Source organism: Cystoisospora suis (genome assembly GCF_002600585.1).
Source record: "Cystoisospora suis strain Wien I chromosome Unknown contig_830, whole genome shotgun sequence".
Lineage (NCBI taxonomy): Eukaryota > Apicomplexa > Conoidasida > Eucoccidiorida > Sarcocystidae > Cystoisospora > Cystoisospora suis.
This window is the reverse complement of record NW_027153631.1, coordinates 1-17,016: the sequence shown is the minus strand read 5'-3', so window position 1 is coordinate 17,016 and position 17,016 is coordinate 1. Positions and strand designations below refer to the sequence as shown.

Below are 17,016 nucleotides of genomic sequence, written 5' to 3'. Positions count from 1 at the left end.
ATAGATTCAAGATAGATAGCTATGCTTGACAGGATGCATCGCTTATATCTGCTGTGATGCTAACCACTGTCTTTGCTGGATGCACACCATAGAGTACAGAAAGGTTTAGACAGGAGAGAGGTTCAAAAAGAAGAAGAAACGGAATGACTTGAGAGAGAGAAAAGACTCCTGACCTATGCATAGCACAGAAGAGAGCTGCAGCGTCAGGCCCAGTGACTCTTCCTAGAATTGTAGGAAGAGCTTGAAAGAATGGACTTAAATACTCTCTTAGCATATTCTTTATCTCTATCATCTTCTTCTTTTTTTCCTCTTCTTGATCGGAATAGTCTAACCGCCCCCTAGATGACTTGCGCTTATCTCCTTCTGTTTCATGCTGACAGGTGTCTGTCTTCTTTTCCTCTCCTTTCNNTCTTGGAATGTCGTTAGATCTCCTGTTGTCTCTGTCATATAGATGCCTTCTTCTTTTATTTTCTCTGGGTCATCCTTAACTTCTTGATGGTCCTGGAACTTATGAATGTAATGAGGAGAAAACTCCCCAGAGATGTCTTTCGCTGTCTTCTTCTTCTTCTCCTTGGTCTGCTTCTCTCGCTCATTTTCCTCTATCTCGGGGATTCTCTGGTCGAAGTCTCCTGCTCTTAGACTACCTTCAGAAAGAGGAGAGCTGCATGCGTTTCTTCCTTGGGCAGGATGCCTGCCGTTAAGAAGGCGTTTCTCATTTTCTTCTTCAAGAACGAAGATCGTGTGTAAGAGATCTAAACAGAACGCTGTACATACAGCATATTCTTGAGGTGTAAAGACGTCATTGAATGGATCTTTATCAGAGGAGGGGTTTCCTATCCCGTGCTGGGAGACCACTCGCCCCTCTTCCCTTTGATCATTCTCCCCTGTTGAGACAGAGGTTTCTTTGTTCTGGGACGTTTTCGTTCGAGAGAGGTTTCTCTTTTCTAAAGAGTGAAGCCTCAGGAGCATCAGCTCGGGAGTTTTGAAGAAAGGATAGAAACTTGTAGACATCCCAGGAAAGCTCTCTGCCTCGTCATGAAGGGAACCGCGAGATAGAGAGGAGAGAAGGCGGAGATAGCTTTTCTCTATATCTGTCTCTGTCAGCTTCTGGTGTCCATGATGTGCGTAGAAAGACAGTTGAGAGATGTCTTCTTCTTCCTTTTGAAGAGCTAGAAGGCGCTTTATCAAAGGAGAGAAAAGAAACACTTTGTCACGTAAACCATAGAACGGTTCGTGCAGATTTCTGTGTATTTCTAGTTCTTCGTCCAACGACGACCGGGTTGTATCTTCATGCTCTTCGTCATCTCCCACGCTCCTTCGAGTGTATCGACACCTCAACAGAGGGAGGCCTTCTACCATACTTCGCGTCATCGTCTTCTCTGCTGTCCTCAGCGGCTTCTCGTCTTGGAGCAAGGTCTCTTTACCTGTTGTAGATGGAGATGAAATATCTCTCTCTAGAGGAGAAGAGGAAGATTCGATAGATAGGGTTGTCTCTGTATGCGATGAGGAAGGCAAGGAGGTCTTCTCTTTTGTTTCTTCTTCGTTCAAGGATAGCTGTCCGAGGTCACGCAAAAGAAGAAACCGAAAGTAGTTTGAGAGAAGAGCGATATGAGAGAATGAAAGAGACTGGCAGACTTGTTCAGTCAAATAGTTTCTCAAGAACTTCATTGCATCAAAGCATCCAAAAGACCTCCACAGGCCCAGGTGTCCATACACCGCAGCACATAGCCCACGTCCGCCAAGGGCCTCTGTATTCCTATCGCTCACGTCATGATCTTCTCTCCCTTTCTCTTCTTCTTTAACTCCTTTTAGCATCGTTTTCTTCTGCCTTCCCTCATCTCTTTCTGCTTCATCTCTTACTAAAGAACTCGAGTCTTTTCCATGAGAATCTTCACACGAGCCGTCTTGATCTAGGTTTGGCGACACCTCTCCTCGACCACTCTTAGGGCTTGAAGAATCTTTTCTTAAGCTTGTAGATGATGAGGAGCTCCGCTGATCTAGTGAAGAGTAACCTTGTACGGCTGGTTGCGCCTTCGTCGTCAGCTTTCTCGCAAGCTTTTTCAAAAGGAATGGATGAGGAGAAGGACGAGAGATAGTCAAGCGAGCTGAAGACTGAAGAATAGCGACGATGGCTGTGATAGGAAGATGATCTATGACAGGATAAAGAGATGCGAGCAAACGGTCTGCTATTGCTCGCACCAGGCATACAAACGAAACCGGAAGAGAGGAAGGAGAAGAAGGAGAAGGAGAAGAAGAAGAAGAAGAGATGGAGAGAGAGACAGGAGGTATGACGTTTTCAGATGGTGGCGAAGGAGGTGTTGACGATGAGGGCCCGTCAGCAAGATGGAAAGAGCGAGGAGATACATATAGAGGCAGAGATTCTCTTTGCATGTAATGAAGAAGTAAAGAGGAGAGAGAGGAAGGAAGAGAAAGACGAGGAGAAGAAGACGACGAAATCGAGAGAAAGGCAGAAGATGATAGAGGGAGTGATGTGGTTGTTTCTTCTTGTTCTTCTCCTTCCTCATGAGATCTATTTCTTTCTCTATCATGTGTGTGTGCTGCTGCATTAAGACCAGCCAGCTCTTTCGCTCCCGAGTTCTCGAAATAAACCGAATTCCCCTCTCCGTAGAGAGATGAAGGAGAAGACGAGGAAGAAGAAGAAAGAGCTTCGTGTGCGGGGGTAGGAGAGTTTTGTTGAAGAAGGAGGCAACAAGTGTGTAAGACTTGAGGAGGTAATCTGGAGAGAGCATCAAGAAAAACGACAGTTTCGATCGGAGTTAGACTTTTCTCAATGACGAGATATCTTTCGAAAAGTTTCATCCACAGAAAGACTTCTTCCTCTCTATCAAGTTGGTAGAGGTCGCCCCAGAGATCTAAAACTTCTTTCTCCATCTCTTCGTATGGAGATAGCGAAGAGATGCCGATAGGCGATGAGGATTTAGATCCCGCCGAAGATCTGTCTCTTTCTTTCTTGATTTGTTCTCTACTCAAGACGCCCTCTATGGACGAGGAAGACCAAGGAGAAGATAAAGAAGTCGTTCTTCCTTCTTCTTCTTCCATTGAAATTTTATTCTCTTTATCGATACAGTTCACTTCTAGAGAAGATCTAAGAGAAGAAGATGACAGCATATTTCCTTCTTCTTTTTCTCTTCCTTCTCCATCTGTTCCTCTTCCTCTTAAGATGGGGAGGTCTCTTTGCATGTGGTGGTTGCTTGGGAGCTGAGAGCTTCTACGGCCCTTCTTTTTAACTACAGCATTAAAGACCGATAGAACTGCAGAGTAGATACCCGACTGGGTTGACTCGGAGGACAGTTTATGAGCCGTCAAGACAAGGGCTGAATGATTCAATCGATAGATACGACGGGTTAAAGCAGCTCGAGAAAACACTCTTTCACTCTCCTTCTGTAGACAAGAACGTCCTACTGAAGATGGAAGATAAGGAAGAACCCATGAAGGTAATACAAAAGAAGAAGACGAAGAGGAAGAAGAAAAAGGTCGACAGAAGAATGGACACTTGGGCCGGAAGTGAGAAGGAGAAGAAGAAAGGGAAGAAGAAGAAGAAAAAGGAGAGGGGGGAGAAGGAATCGGTGTTGGGATGTACGGAGGGGAGGAGGCGAAAGAAGATAATGCAGGAGCACTAGAGCAGAAAGAGAGAGATTCTCTGGAAGTGACGAAAGAGAGAGGTGAACGGGATGACATGTTGCAGAGTCTATCGGGTTGAAAGAGGCGACGTGCCTTTGAAGTAGAAGAGAAGGAGAAAAGAGGAGAAGAAGAAGAAGAAGAAGGAAAGAAAGCTGTGGACGTGAAGAGAGAACGACGAGATGAGATACATGAAAGAAATCGACAAGAAGAAGAGAAGGAAGAAGAGAAGGGGGAGGTCACTTGGCTTGAAGTTGCAGGCCTCTGACCGGAGAAGACTGATGAGGAAAGAGGACGTGAGAAGCTTCTCTTCTTTCTGACTAGATGGTGTCGGCAACGAGGCGAGAGAGGAAGAGAAAAAAGCAGGGTCGAAACTGAAGAAGATAAAGGAAGAGAAAGATCAGATGGAGGAATAGAACGCCCACGGAAGAGTGTGTGCCTCTTCCTCCTTTTGGAATGGTAGGGGAAAGATGTTAATAGAAGAGGAGAAGAAGAAGGTTTCTGGTCGAGACCTTCCATCCTGATCTGCATCGATTGTGACGGAGTCTAAGCAGCACATGAAGTGTGCGGTGTATGTACACCTGGTAACGAGCCCAAGCTTCACCTGAGGAGATCTCGACCATGTTTGGATTTCTTTTTACTGATTTCGGCTCATATGGAAACCCTTTCTGAAGGACAATATAAAAGAAAGTCTTTTTCCTTTTCCCGGCTCATGAATGCATGCGAACCCAACGCGGATTTCTCTGCATCTGCATGTGTGCATGTTCAGCTGACGGGGGTGCTGCTTTCCATGGCGAGCAGAAAAGATTTTTTCTCTTTCACTGACTCCACTATTCCGTCTCGAATGGACGTCTTCTGTGTTATCTTCTCTATCTTTCTTTTTCAATTACATGTTCTTTCTTCCAGAGAAACCGAACCTTCCAAGGAACGCAGACGCACACTGTGTATACACCCCCGTTTACGTTGTAGATGTGGAGTTACACGGTCACATATATAGACCCGTTGTCGCATCTCTAGCTCCCTTTCTCTGTCTGAATATTTTTCAAGCTCTCATGACTTGCTTCTCTTTCAGGGAGGCTGACTCTTGGGCAATGCGGAGAAGGTCTCCATTAGATGTCTATAAGGAAGGATCTACACAAGATCACCCTGCCTCTAGGTACGGTGTACCTCACTGCACCTGCATGCGTGGAGAGTTCTTTCTACATGACACATGCGTGAATAAGAAACAGACATTATACCTCGGTCGCAGAGAAGGAAGGTCTATGTCTGTGAAAGAAACTGGATTCAAAAAGTATCCATTCTACCTTTGTTAACAATACAATGCTAACTACACATTCAGAGCTCTTTTCCAGTCTATATACTTATGCCTCGCACATATGGAGAGAGAAAGAAACTCTGCTTCTCTGGCCGGGATGCACATATATATATATATATATATATTCACACATGAATAGATAGATGTATGTGTGTCTGTGTACTTCCGTTCGGGGGGGTTTCCTTGAAGCCCCCATTCCGAGCAGAAAGGCGGGTTTGCCATGCATCTCTGTCAAGTTACTTCACGAGGAAGTCTCTTTCTGATGGTGTCCTATCTCGCTTATCTTATTGTTTCTCAAAGACATAGATATCCTCCTCTCACTCAACTACCTTTTCCAAGCAGGTCTCATGACTGAATCCACAGTTGGGTTTGTAGTAAGACTGTTTTATTCTTAAAAAGAAACTGAGAAAGAAGAGAGCAAAAAGCACCACGGTAGGGTTTCCTCAAGGCCTTCTCGTCACAGCCTACGTTTCTTGTGCTGTACATCCACTGCAATAGTCCACCTTTAGAAAACTTCAAAAAGCTTCGTCGTTTCTGTTTCATTCAGATAAAGGAGGAGTGTATGTACATCTTATAGCAACAAAGAGAGGGATGAGGAGAACAGCAACAGCTATAGCTGTCTGTACACTCCAATATCCCCCGGAAATCTGTAGGAGTCGGGGAATCGCAAACCCCAGAGCTATGGCTGTCCCTGTACTTGTTGTGGCGAGAAGAAGAGACTTCTCGAGTTTCTGTAAAGTCTTGAGTAATGTACATAAAGTGTCGAAGATGACAGGGTGTAAAGCGACTTCTACCGGAATGTTGATCAAAGCATACTCTCTTAGATGTTTCAAAGGGTGGTGATCGTAAGCTGGCGAATTAGAATGAGAATGTCTATGACATGCTAGTTTCCTGGAGGATTCCCGAGGAAGGAGAAAGGAAGAAAGTCTTTTATCTCCCTTAATTCTCTTTGTTAAAGGCGAGAGAAAAGAACCCACTACAGAACATACTCGGGGTGGCCGAGTAAAGGAGAAAAATGAACTTCTTCTAAGATCGGAACGCTCAGTAGCTGTCGTTGGCTGTGGGGTGTATGTACACTCCAACACGCAGCCGTTAGAGAGGTCTCTAGATATCTTGTTTCCTGAAAAGAAACAGAAAAAGGAAGATAAGCAACTGACCATGTGACGCTTCCTAAAATATGAAGAAGATTCAAAAGAGGACCTCTAGTTGGAAAGGGAAGTAGAACAATAAGATCTCTTTCAATAGAGGAAACTTCTTTCCGACGAAAAAGATAGAATGAGTGAGAACGTAATTCATTCGTCCGTACGCAAGCAGTTCGCACTTTAAAGAAGCTCTTTGACGAAAAAGTATGGAGATCACGGCCACTGACTGCATGCGTGAAGGACAGCTAACTATTCTTCAATGTAATACTTGTCTCCAACATCATGAGGGACGAGAGAAAATAAGGAGGAGGAGAAAAAAATCCATCCTAGGGAAACGGTCTGTCTCTGTCTCTTCAACTACAAGTGTACTGAGGCCTGCTCTGTACCGTCTGCATCTGTAGAACGTGAAGATCCGCTGCAGAAGAAGAAGAAGACGAAGAAAAGAGTACGCACATGGCGACGCGCGCTCTGCAACCGACTTCTCTTCTTCTACGTCTTCATACAAGAGAGAAACAAGTAGGCGCCCCTTCTCTGTTTACAAGAAGAGCATATCCATACCTATACCGGCCATACACGCTTATCCCCTACACGAATGCATTTAGCGTACATACGTCTATATACACAGACAGACCTAAGGATAAGTGACACACTAAATACCTAGAGAGATAGACATATACAGAAAGAGAGAGTGATATCTAGATATCTATATATAGAGATAGATATAGATATATGAAAAATATATATATCTATAGTGGGTATACGGTTCATCATGAGGATCGAGCACGAAAGAAATGCTTAGAAAGGCATCCATACCTTTTCCGTTCTTCTTTTCTTCTTCTTTTCTCTCTCCTCCATCATCGTTAGCCTCCTTGTCCTTCTTCACATCTGTCATGTTAGTCTCTTGATCTCTACTTACTTGGACTTCTGCTGCTTGGAGACTTTCGCCTTTCTTTAATTCCTTCTTTCCTCTTCTTCCTTTCATCCTGCAGAGAGAATCTGTACCTTCACCAACTTCATCTTCTCCTTCCAAGCTCTCTGCATGAGTGATCTCTCTTCTTTCTTTTTCTTCTTCCGTTTCTTCTTCCTTCGTCATCTGACCGAAGCTAAGACCACCAAGAATTCCTAGTAATGACGCTATCAATACACGCAAGAGATGACCTCCATCTCTTCCATAGACAAGAGGGAGAGACTCTCCTCTCATACTCATAAGCTTCAACATCGTTTGACTTAGCGACGACGATTCTCTCGAGCAGAGTGAAGTTTTGAAGAAGCTATTCTTACTTTCTATGACCGGGCGGCGCGTCCTTCCATTGCTAGTACGAAGTCTGCACTGTTGTGAAGACGGACTAGAGTTGAAAGAAGAGAAGGGAGAAAAACGACGTAGACGGGATGATGATGGACTAAAGAGGCGAGGGAGATAGACGAGAGATGAAAAATTCCTCCTTGGTGCATGCAGCACACTCTTGGGTTGAAGAGTGTCCAAACTAGGAGTGTACTTGAGGCGACTTTCCGAGGAGGCAGTACAGAGTGAGGGAGAATCTCTGTGTTTCTCTTCTTCTCTCTCGCCACATGGCGTTTCAAAGAAAAGAACAGGTAAGATAGAAAGTGGCAGATCTTTCGAGTCTAAAGAAGCAGGAAGAGACAAAGGAGAAGCGGACGATGGAAAGGGAGAGGAAGAAAGAGAAGGGAAATAAGGTTGACGGAGGGTCTCTTCTTGGTGTGGGTAGTGTGAAAGGAATGAATGAGAGGTGATAGGTGAAGCCGAAAGACAGGTAGAAGAGACGTGAGTCGGCGGTGTATGGAAAGAAGGGTCACCTGTAGACCGTGTGGTATTCTCGGATGGTCTCCTTCTGCTTATTGATGCTGAGGAAGCACGAGGAGAAGACGAAGAGAAAGTAATGTTCTCTATTGCCAAGGAAGAACTCTTTGGGACCTTCTGGTGATGCAGGCTGCTTTGATCAGTCTGTACGATCAAAGCGGTAGGAGCGACGGTTGAAGATAGGGAAGGGTTTAGAGAAAGACTTGGAAGACTTCGATCAAGACACTTCCTTATATGTGTTGTGGAGTAAGCGTCGTGACAGGGTTCACACGAATCCTTTCTTTCTTTGAAGTTATCTCCATCACCGTCGGGACGAGGCGGGGAAGACAAAAATGAGTGTAAGGAAGACCTCCTCTTTCCTCTGTTTGCCATACAGACGGCCTTTCCCTGGCAAAAAGAATGCGAACGCGTCGTCGCGCTACCATTATGAACGTCTTTGCCGCTGATTCTTTTGAGAAAAGGGAAAGTTGGCTCTCCGGTGGAACTAAAAGGTAGGCGGAAGGTTGCAGGGGAAGGCTGGAGGCCACCAAGAGGAATAGAAGGTGTCTGAGGAGAACCAAAGACTTCAATCAAACAGATAGTACGACAGGTGAGAGACAGATCTCTCCTTGGTGACTGGGTAGAAACAAGGAAGAAGAGAAGAAGAGAGGTAGTTAAGTGTGTTACGAGAGATCGTTTATGACGTTGCTGGTAAGAAGTCATTTTCGCGAAGGAAGAGAGATTTCCAAATAAGGCATCCTTTGTACAACGCAGGCAGGAGAGATTGGTCTCAGAGGTGTAGTAGCTTACCATCGACGGGGTGTGTGTACACCTGACGGAAGCAACGGAAGAAGACGTACCGAGCGAAGATCCCTTCTGGAGCACACCTCCTACGGCTCTCAGCGAACAGCCTTTCCTCCTTCGTTTCTCCATTGCAATGAACTAAAGAGGAGATATAAGAAGGAAGGCATGGAGAAATTCTCTCTTCCAAGAATACAAATAGCGAGAGGAAGAGCGGAGAAGGAGAAAACGGGGTCGACACACGTCACCATGGTCAAGACATCCTAGAAAGCTAGCGACTGGACACTTTTGAGGAAGGAAGTTGCACGTGAAGACTAATGCTACGGAGAGAATTATCAGTAGGAGGCCAAGAAGCCATTACTCGCTGTTGAAAAGGTCCAGTCAGAAGGGGCGCGTGAAGCCATAAGCTGTCTTCTGCTCGGCACCCGATGGCACCGAAAATTTCCTTTGCTGGCTTGGGAACGACGGTCTGGACGCAAAAAACCGGCAACCTCGCTATAAAGCGGTGTTAAAGGCTCACGTCCGGGTCAACGTACGAACTTAACGTCGCCCCGATCTCGGCTGATTGTGTTCTAGATGGCTGGGTTTCTTTTTGGTAGACTGGAAGAGACAGGGAAGACAGCTCCCGCTCCTCCCCCCCCCCGTCCCGCTATCTGCTGTCTCCTAGGGTTACTTCTACTCTGAGCCAAGCATGCATATGTCTTCAGTAAGAACCTGGAGTAAACCCGAGCGGCAGGTGATCCAGTCCGGGTGTTGCTTCCCTGTCTCTTCAGAATGCGAGTTGATATAGTGGAATGAGAACAAACTTGCACTCAACTCGCAGTTCTCAACGGCATACCCGAGGGTTTCGGTCCCTCAAGCGAGTGTAGTCAACCTCTTCGACACGCAGCTGATCTACCAGCAATATATGGTGAAGCAGCGTACATCACTGTTGTGGCCAACAGCGCTTCATTTGCTTAAGATGCAGGAAGTGCCAGAAGGGGTGTTCTTCAATCCCGTGTGTGAGCGTAGCCGTTCACATCCGGTCCGTCTGCAAACCCGGTGAATGCTGATTCGTGTGCCCTCCTCGGGTTTAGCGTTTACGGGGGGGTTTGGCGGGCTTCGAGTACCCCGCAACCCTGAACCCTAATCGCCACTCCTCGCGTGGTGTGTAACTGCCAAGTGTTACGGATGGAAGCATCCAGTTGTCCTTTTTTTTTTACTCGTCTCGGGTGTCAACGATAACAAAGGCCGCCATGCTTGAACACGCCCGCTGTCCAGCTCCACAGCTCTTTCCCTGCTGCCACTGAATAGTGGTTGTACAGCTGTGGAGAGAGACATGCGTGCCTCGTCCGAAAAGGCGCCAGTTTCACAACAAACGAGCTATAATAAGACCACCCAGAGACCTCCGCTATAAAGGCAGAGCCGCCGCGACTTTCTGTTACATAAAGGTTGACCGTGGTCCATGTCTAACCATGCCAGCCTTTTTTTTTTTCGTGGCAAGCACCCCCACTGTAAGCTCCGCACCCTGTCATCATCATGTGACTCTAGTACGTCTGATGGATAACATTCTTAAGATATATCAGGCATCTCTTGTAGACATCTGTATGGACATGCACGTATAAGAAAGGATACAGTCCTGCAGGGCTAGCCCTGACTGCCGGAGGAGAAAACAAAACATGGCGCCCGTCTGTGCAAAACTGTGAGTTTGTACTGACCACAAGACCCTGTCCGCGCGTCGCTCTCTTTTTTTTTTAAGCTACCCGGCGTTAAGATTACTCGACCCCGTTTGCCGTGGGTGAGATTCAGCGACAGCAGAGTTTCTCCCTTTTCTCTCCCCGAGACGACTACTTTGTGTGGCTCTTGGGCCCTCGTTGTGCCGAACGCCGTGGTCGAAGGTTCTCTTCAGTCAAAGATCACACAACGCTGCTGTGATACCATCACTTGGACCACTACATCTAAACAGGTGTTCGGTTGTGGTCCACATCCTCACTCTGTGCAGGTACCCAGAACGGAGAAATAGCGTGACAAGACAAAATCGTGACAAGTTCTCCGCCACGTGGACGCGGTTGTCTCTACTAGCAGCACGTCCGATGCGACAATGCAGAGAGCCCGATGCTTCAATGAAAATGGAATTATCCTTCGCGAATTAGCATGTTGCAAACGGCCCAAGCCCTGTCGCATGCTAGGCGAGAGCGGCTCTGTATTGATGGAAACGGGCATCAACGCAATTCCAACACCAAACACGAAAACTACGAGGCGGTGACCCCAGAGGTGAAAGCCAGTGCCTTCCGTACTAATATAGTATGACAAACGCGAAACTTCACTCCCTGCGTTGTCATCTACAGGTCTTTCCGGGGCGTACCTGAAAACATCCCATGAGTGGCTTCCATTCGCAGTTCCCTTGACATGACTGTTTTCGATCTATGTTTATTATACAGATACACGCGCGAATCTCACGCCAACAATGAAGAGACTGCTGAAGCTGTAACAAAAGCTAGGACAACCAGAGATCCTCGGACGGAAATTCCATAACCGTGACTCTTTTGACTCGGTCCTTGATTCTTTTGTTTGTCCTCAGGAACTTCCTGCTGTTGCCGCTGCTGCTCCCTAAATGCGCCGTGAGAACCGCTGCCACTTTCCGATGGTCCAGGATCACCTCCCGGACTTTCCAGTCGCGACTCCAAGTCGACACCAGCGACATCGACGTGTACAACGCAGTCATTCCGTTCACCGATGACGTTATGGCACACCAAACTGAAGCTCTTCTTCTCTTTTGGGAAAGCGTTTGACGGAATCTTCAATGTACCTGACGTAGCCGTAGTCTTTTCCCACCACTTCGAGTCGAAACTGGGGAAAACATCCGAAAAATGCCGGGGCACGCAATGTACTGATTTTGCTGACACATCACAGTACTCAGTAACGAAATTGCCTGGAAGTAAGTTCCCTTCTCTACTGCACACGATGGTGATATGATTGTTCTCGGGAGTCAGTGACAGGCGCAGTGTAGTAGGGCGACCGTAGGCACAACGGGCCACCTGGCCCCTTACGTCTGCTTCCCGAGGCTCGATAAATACGTTGACTAGACATGAATTTCGTCCAGATAGACAACCAATCCGAAAGCCTGAAAGAGCAGTAGGATATTCTTCATCGGGTACCGCAAACCTGATACCAGATTTCAAATCTGTGCCAGTGAACCATTCATTCGTAGCACCACTTAGGTACGCGCCGACAGGGAAGGACCAACGATTGCAATCTGACAACCCGAGGTCGATCTCGCACACTTGCCGGTCTTCCGAGTTCACCAGTCCTGGCGGCACTGGGCTGCCATCTTCACACTTGAACAGGACCTCAGGCTGCGACGCGGTAAGAGCTATGGATGTCTCGATGCTTCCTCGTTTTGGGTGACACGTCGCCACGCCTTTCTCGAAGGAAAACGGCCCCGGGGCGGAAGCCCACGAAAACACGAATACATGGGAGGAGCAACCCGCGAAAAGAAAAAGAGCACGCAGTGCCTTGGTAAATTTACCGGAAACCCACGGCCGGTCCCCCCACATGGACGGAGCCGCGGTCATTCCGGCAGACAAAGAAAGACCAGAGCACCCAGGGCCGTTTCCGGCTTTGCAGTCTACGGCATCCAACACAGAGGCTCCTTGCGGAAGCCAAATGCTTACTCAGGAAGACGTCCAAAAATGACCTGCCAAGAGGTCTAAGCGCAACTCAGATGTTCCGTGTTCCGTAAACGAGCCAAGAAGGAGTCTGGCGTCTCGCGACCGCGCGCCGAGCTGCTGCTCCATCTGTCTCTGATGCGAATCACTTCACCGAGACGCGCCTAGGCTAGGGTTCAGCTTGACTTGACCCTCTGTCGTTGCTGGTCCTCTAGGGAAGCTGCCCACCCCGTTAGGATTGACGCATGTCTCGTCTTGCACGCAGCGTTCCTGCAACGGAACGGAGACGCATCCCGGTTGGCTGCAGAAGATAAACAGCGATCTACCCAGTTCTGTTAGGGTGGAATACTTCTTTGTTGAGCCCGTTCTGCCTCCTATGTCCTTCGGTCCTCTAGCGAGTGTCCGATCTGTCATGGGCACTTGATGTCTTGCATCATGGCCTGGCACTCACTATTCGACGGGAAGACCCAGAACGGTATGGCTGCAAGCGCTGGCCTAGGGAATTTAGAGGGTGTCTAGATGGGTTTGCCTATAGGAGGGATCCACTCAACACTCTCGTCGTTTCGGCTGATTTCCTGACCCTAATTTGGGACAGTAGCAACGTACCTTCGGTCCCTTTATACACGTACAAATTTTCATCGATCACCGCAAGCGCCAGGAAACTCGGAACGATGAGAAGCTCCGCGGAACATCGTTCGTGTTTTCACAGAACTTGCGTAGGTCTCCTGGTCGACGGGGCCTCTACAAGGGGGGAACAGAGATGGATAGCAAGCCAGCTCTCTCTGTGTGGCGGTGAGGGTTCTGTCCAGGCTCAGTGGGTCCATTTCGGGACCTAGCACCACCCTGTGCTCGGATGCTTGAGTACTTGGGGATATGAGGCACGTGCACTTTTAGCCCCGGCAGCAACATGTTCTCAAGTGAAACCTCACCGTGTTGGGTCGGTTCAGTCTTCACTCTTGCAACTTGGCTCACCACGTAGAAGAGTGAATGGTGAGTCTTCTCAATTACTCCATCTGGCCAGACTTTGAATTACCGGTCACGTCTCCAGTCTTGGGTTACGAAATATCTGCACGCGGTCCCTTTCGTCTCGCCCCTTGCCTCTCCTCAGCAGCTAGACAGTGCTCGGGACGACAACGCTGCGCACTGGTACTTTGAATTCTGCTTCTGTGCGTCCCCGCCCTCTTATAGCTCGTTTCTGCTCTAGCGATAGGTCGTGTGTGTACACTTAGCTTTATGCATCGGACTTGGGTGTTTGCTCAGCGAAGACACGGAGACCTAAGGTGTGTTGTAGGCTTACGCAGTGGCGGTCTCCCCTCACCCATCCCCCCGAGCCTTCACTTATTTCTCCCGGGTAGCCCGACCTGCAGGGCTGTACGTGTTGACTCAACAGCTGTCCTGTGTTTCCGACGTAACCTCAGCTGGGCTTTTCCATCACTTCTGCCCTTTCGCCGGTTTCTTCACAAAGTTAGCAGGCTGCGATCTTCAGTTGCTGGCACATGGCTCGGTTCACCCAGCAGAGGCTCCTTCGACAGCGACTCCGACTGCGAGAGGTGAGTAGTAATCTAAAGTATCTGAAAATGTAAGTCATCGTGTAGCGCGACACGAGAAGTTGCTTCGATGAACGTACGATTTCCAGCACCTTGACTTCGTGGTATCCGGACGTGTCCTATCAGGTACAAAAAATTGTGGGTTGTACGCTAAGGTGATTGTGTGTCTGCGGATACAGATTTCTAACCTGTCCCAGGTGTCCCTAAATTCCTCGTTACTTCTACTCTCGAGCACAAATAAATGTCGCGACAGTATATAATATTGTCTGGTAGTGCGGTGCCACCTCCTACACGTGTCTGATCAATACCCCTGTACCCCTTCCTTGTCTGGGGACACTGGAGGCAGTCAACATACGAAGCAGCGGCGGAACAGAACTCCAAAAACGAGTTTGATACGGTTGACGGAAAAGAGTAACAGACGATGCAGACATCAAGTAAATACGCGGGATGTCCCGACACTGAAACCGACTGCGCACTACTATTACAATGGAATTTCGCTGCAATCAAGACAAGGTGAAAGTGTGAAGACGCTTGAAGACACGTTTTCGCCCGGACTGGATTCTCTTCGAGGTCTGACGCGTCTCCGTAGTCGTAATCACGTTTTGCTTATTTCCTTGAAATGCCATCCTGATGGCGCAAAGGTGCTGCAGCACCTGTACGCAGTTAGATCGACGATGACGAAACTGCTACCCCCGCAGCAAAAAGTAATGCAGCTAGACTGCCTTCAATAGAGAATCCGTAGGCGCCGCTCTTTTGTGTCTTCCCTCCAGTATTCTTTGCAGTCTTCGCTACCTCCTGGGCGCCTTGGCCACCTTGCTGTCCTCCACTGTTTTGCCCTTGTCCCGATCCTTGAGGATTCGACCCCGATCCTTGGGGAACTGATCTCGATTTCGAGGGTTCCGATCCTCCGGTACCACTTCCTGCAGGAGTGGTGCCAGGCTGTTGCTTACCGCTATCCGGTTTCCGAAAACTAGACCCGGGGCTAACGTCTACACCTACAACGCAGTCCTGCTCCTTGTCCTCGCCCTCATACTTATGACTACGGCAGACAAGATTGAATTTCTTCGACTCCCGCGGAAAACTGTCTTTCGGGATCGTCAATGTAGCTGCAGTGCTGTCTCCGGTCCACCAGTTCACATTGAATCGGGGAAAAAGGGCTGAAAACTGTTGAGTTTCGCATACACCGAACTCGTCGGAATCCGCACAATATTCGCTCGCGAAGTTCTGCTCAGGCACTAGTCTTCCTTCTCCGCCACAAATTACAGTGAGCTCATTCTTCTCAGGAGTCAGTGACAGACGCCGGGTTCTCACGTTGTGGCCATAAGCGCACCGCGCCACCTGACCCTCCACTTCTGCTTCCCGAGGCTGGATATGCACCGTGACCATGCACCAGTTCCCCAGCTTCCTCTTGCCTGCTACGCAGCCAACACGGAAACTCCTGTGAACAGACGGATAATTCTCTTCAGGTATAGTGAACCTGATTCCCTCCGCTGCACTTGTACCACTGAACCATTCTTCTTTCGCACCAGGGACAAACAACTCCACGTCTGCCTGCTTGCGGTCACAGTCTTCCGGCTTCAGCCCGTCAGCGCAGAACTTACGAGCGTTTGGCTTCGCAAGTCCAGTCGGTACAACAAAACCACCTTCACACTTGAACAAGATGTCATGCTGCGACCCGTGAACAAATGCTATCCACTCGTCGGAATTCCCCTTCCCCGGCCTGCACGTGACAGTATTGCCCTCTAGGGAGATCTTGTGCTTTGATGAAGCAACGCATGGCAAGACGAGAAAGGATGACAACCAGATCGTCAAAAAAACCCGGCAAACAACGAGCCAAGAAGAGAACGGTTGCCGGAAGCAGCAGGATAGCCGCCTCCGCGAACCGCCGCCGTAACCATCTCGACAGATGCGTAGAACAGACTGGCGGCGTTGACTCGTTGCAAACACCAGCACTCCGAAGCTCCTGGGGCAAGCTGTAAGCTCAAAATTAGCTTCCAACTGGGTGAAACAACAAAGACGGTTGTCCCGATCAGGGCCCTCGCCGAGAGCGCTGTAAATCCGTGCAAGTCTGGTTTCCAACTGAATAAAATACTGAGGACGACAATTCAGATCAGAGGTATGCCGACAGTAGCCCTCGCGTACTACCAAGAGAGGAAAGATTCACGTCAAGCAAACAAAAACGTGAAAGCAGTGAAATCGGTCCGCGCCCATACCCCGCAAGAACCAACTACAAAACAAATGAAACCGCCTGTTCACTACCGCTGAGTGATCCGTCCAGATCGGTCCGGTTTCTTCTCGGAGTGGTGCCCGGGCCCCGTCGCAATGTCTGCGTCTCACATGGCGTCTCGAAAGTGCTGTACGCGAAGACGTGTCGAGCGCTTATCGAGAGGCCCCGGGTACCGCCGTGGAGCGGGACCAGGACAGGTCCCAACCACTACAGCGCCGCGACAGTACTTCGTTTTCGGCAGCCCTGGTCCCGTCCGGGGAGCGTGGTAGCTGCGATGCAGCGTGAAGCATGAGGCTCTCTCGCGGACAGTGATCGTTGTCGAGGAAGCTATGCACCGAAAGAACGGTGACTCAAGGGGGCAGGACCCCTCTGTCATTTGTAAAAACATGGAGTGTCTCTTCCCGGAGTCGGAAGTCAGCAGGAGAAGAAAGACGTTCTCTCAGAAGTTAGGACATCGTCGAGCCGCCCAGCATCGGCTCCGGCTAGCGATAGCGTTTCAACCGTGGCGACGTGTTGCCGGTAGCATATGTTGACCAGGCTGGTTGCATTTGGGCTCGGTGGGCAGTGGAAAGATGGCTTGCGTTACACATATCGGACTTCCTCAGCGGGCCAGGTATCAGAAGGGGCACTGTTTGAGCGTAAGGGAGGTTTGAGCGGCTGCACGCTTATTTCGCCGAAGACAATTGCATGAGTGAAAGACCGTCGGCTGTGGCCACAAACAATTTCTGCTTTCGTTGACGTAAACGGCCTAGGATTCCGGGATTACGATAGGAATCTGCATGTCACAACTGGGTCCCTCTCCTTTTAGTCCTCTCTTCTATTGAGATTAACGATCAGAAGCCGCCGAGGCTACTACTGTAATGGACGCCGCAATATCTAACAAGTTTATATCTGTCTTGT

The 17,016-nt window shown here is 48.7% G+C and overlaps 3 protein-coding genes across 3 annotated transcripts; all 3 read right to left on the bottom strand.

The window, feature by feature from the left end:
• Positions 1–184: 184 nt before the first annotated feature.
• CSUI_001999 (uncharacterized protein) lies at positions 185–4,296 on the bottom strand. Its single transcript, XM_068062201.1, has one exon. The coding sequence runs from the start codon at positions 4,168–4,170 to the stop codon at positions 328–330; it is 3,843 nt and encodes a 1,280-aa protein (XP_067925825.1). The 5' UTR covers positions 4,171–4,296; the 3' UTR covers positions 185–327.
• Positions 4,297–5,331: 1,035 nt separating this feature from the next.
• CSUI_001998 (uncharacterized protein) lies at positions 5,332–9,280 on the bottom strand. Its single transcript, XM_068062200.1, has 2 exons — positions 6,910–9,280; positions 5,332–6,074 (listed from the first exon to the last, which is right to left on the bottom strand). Exons 1-2 carry the CDS (start codon positions 8,825–8,827, stop codon positions 5,494–5,496), a joined length of 2,499 nt encoding a protein of 832 aa, XP_067925824.1. The 5' UTR covers positions 8,828–9,280; the 3' UTR covers positions 5,332–5,493.
• Positions 9,281–14,252: 4,972 nt separating this feature from the next.
• On the bottom strand, positions 14,253–16,389 carry CSUI_001997 (tachyzoite surface protein). The gene has a single exon (XM_068062199.1). The coding sequence runs from the start codon at positions 15,273–15,275 to the stop codon at positions 14,553–14,555; it is 723 nt and encodes a 240-aa protein (XP_067925823.1). The 5' UTR covers positions 15,276–16,389; the 3' UTR covers positions 14,253–14,552.
• Positions 16,390–17,016: the final 627 nt, after the last annotated feature.

Bases quoted from the DNA above. Each gene is read 5' to 3' on its own strand.
- CSUI_001998 (XM_068062200.1), bottom strand. From the start codon at position 8,827: ATGGAGAAACGAAGGAGGAAAGGCTGTTCGCTGAGAGCCGTAGGAGGT. The intron at 6,075-6,909 runs GTATGGATGCCT...GTTTCTTTTCAG, and splicing joins AGAAAAGAAGAACGGAAAAG to GAAACAAGATATCTAGAGAC.
- CSUI_001997 (XM_068062199.1), bottom strand. From the start codon at position 15,275: ATGGTCACGGTGCATATCCAGCCTCGGGAAGCAGAAGTGGAGGGTCAG.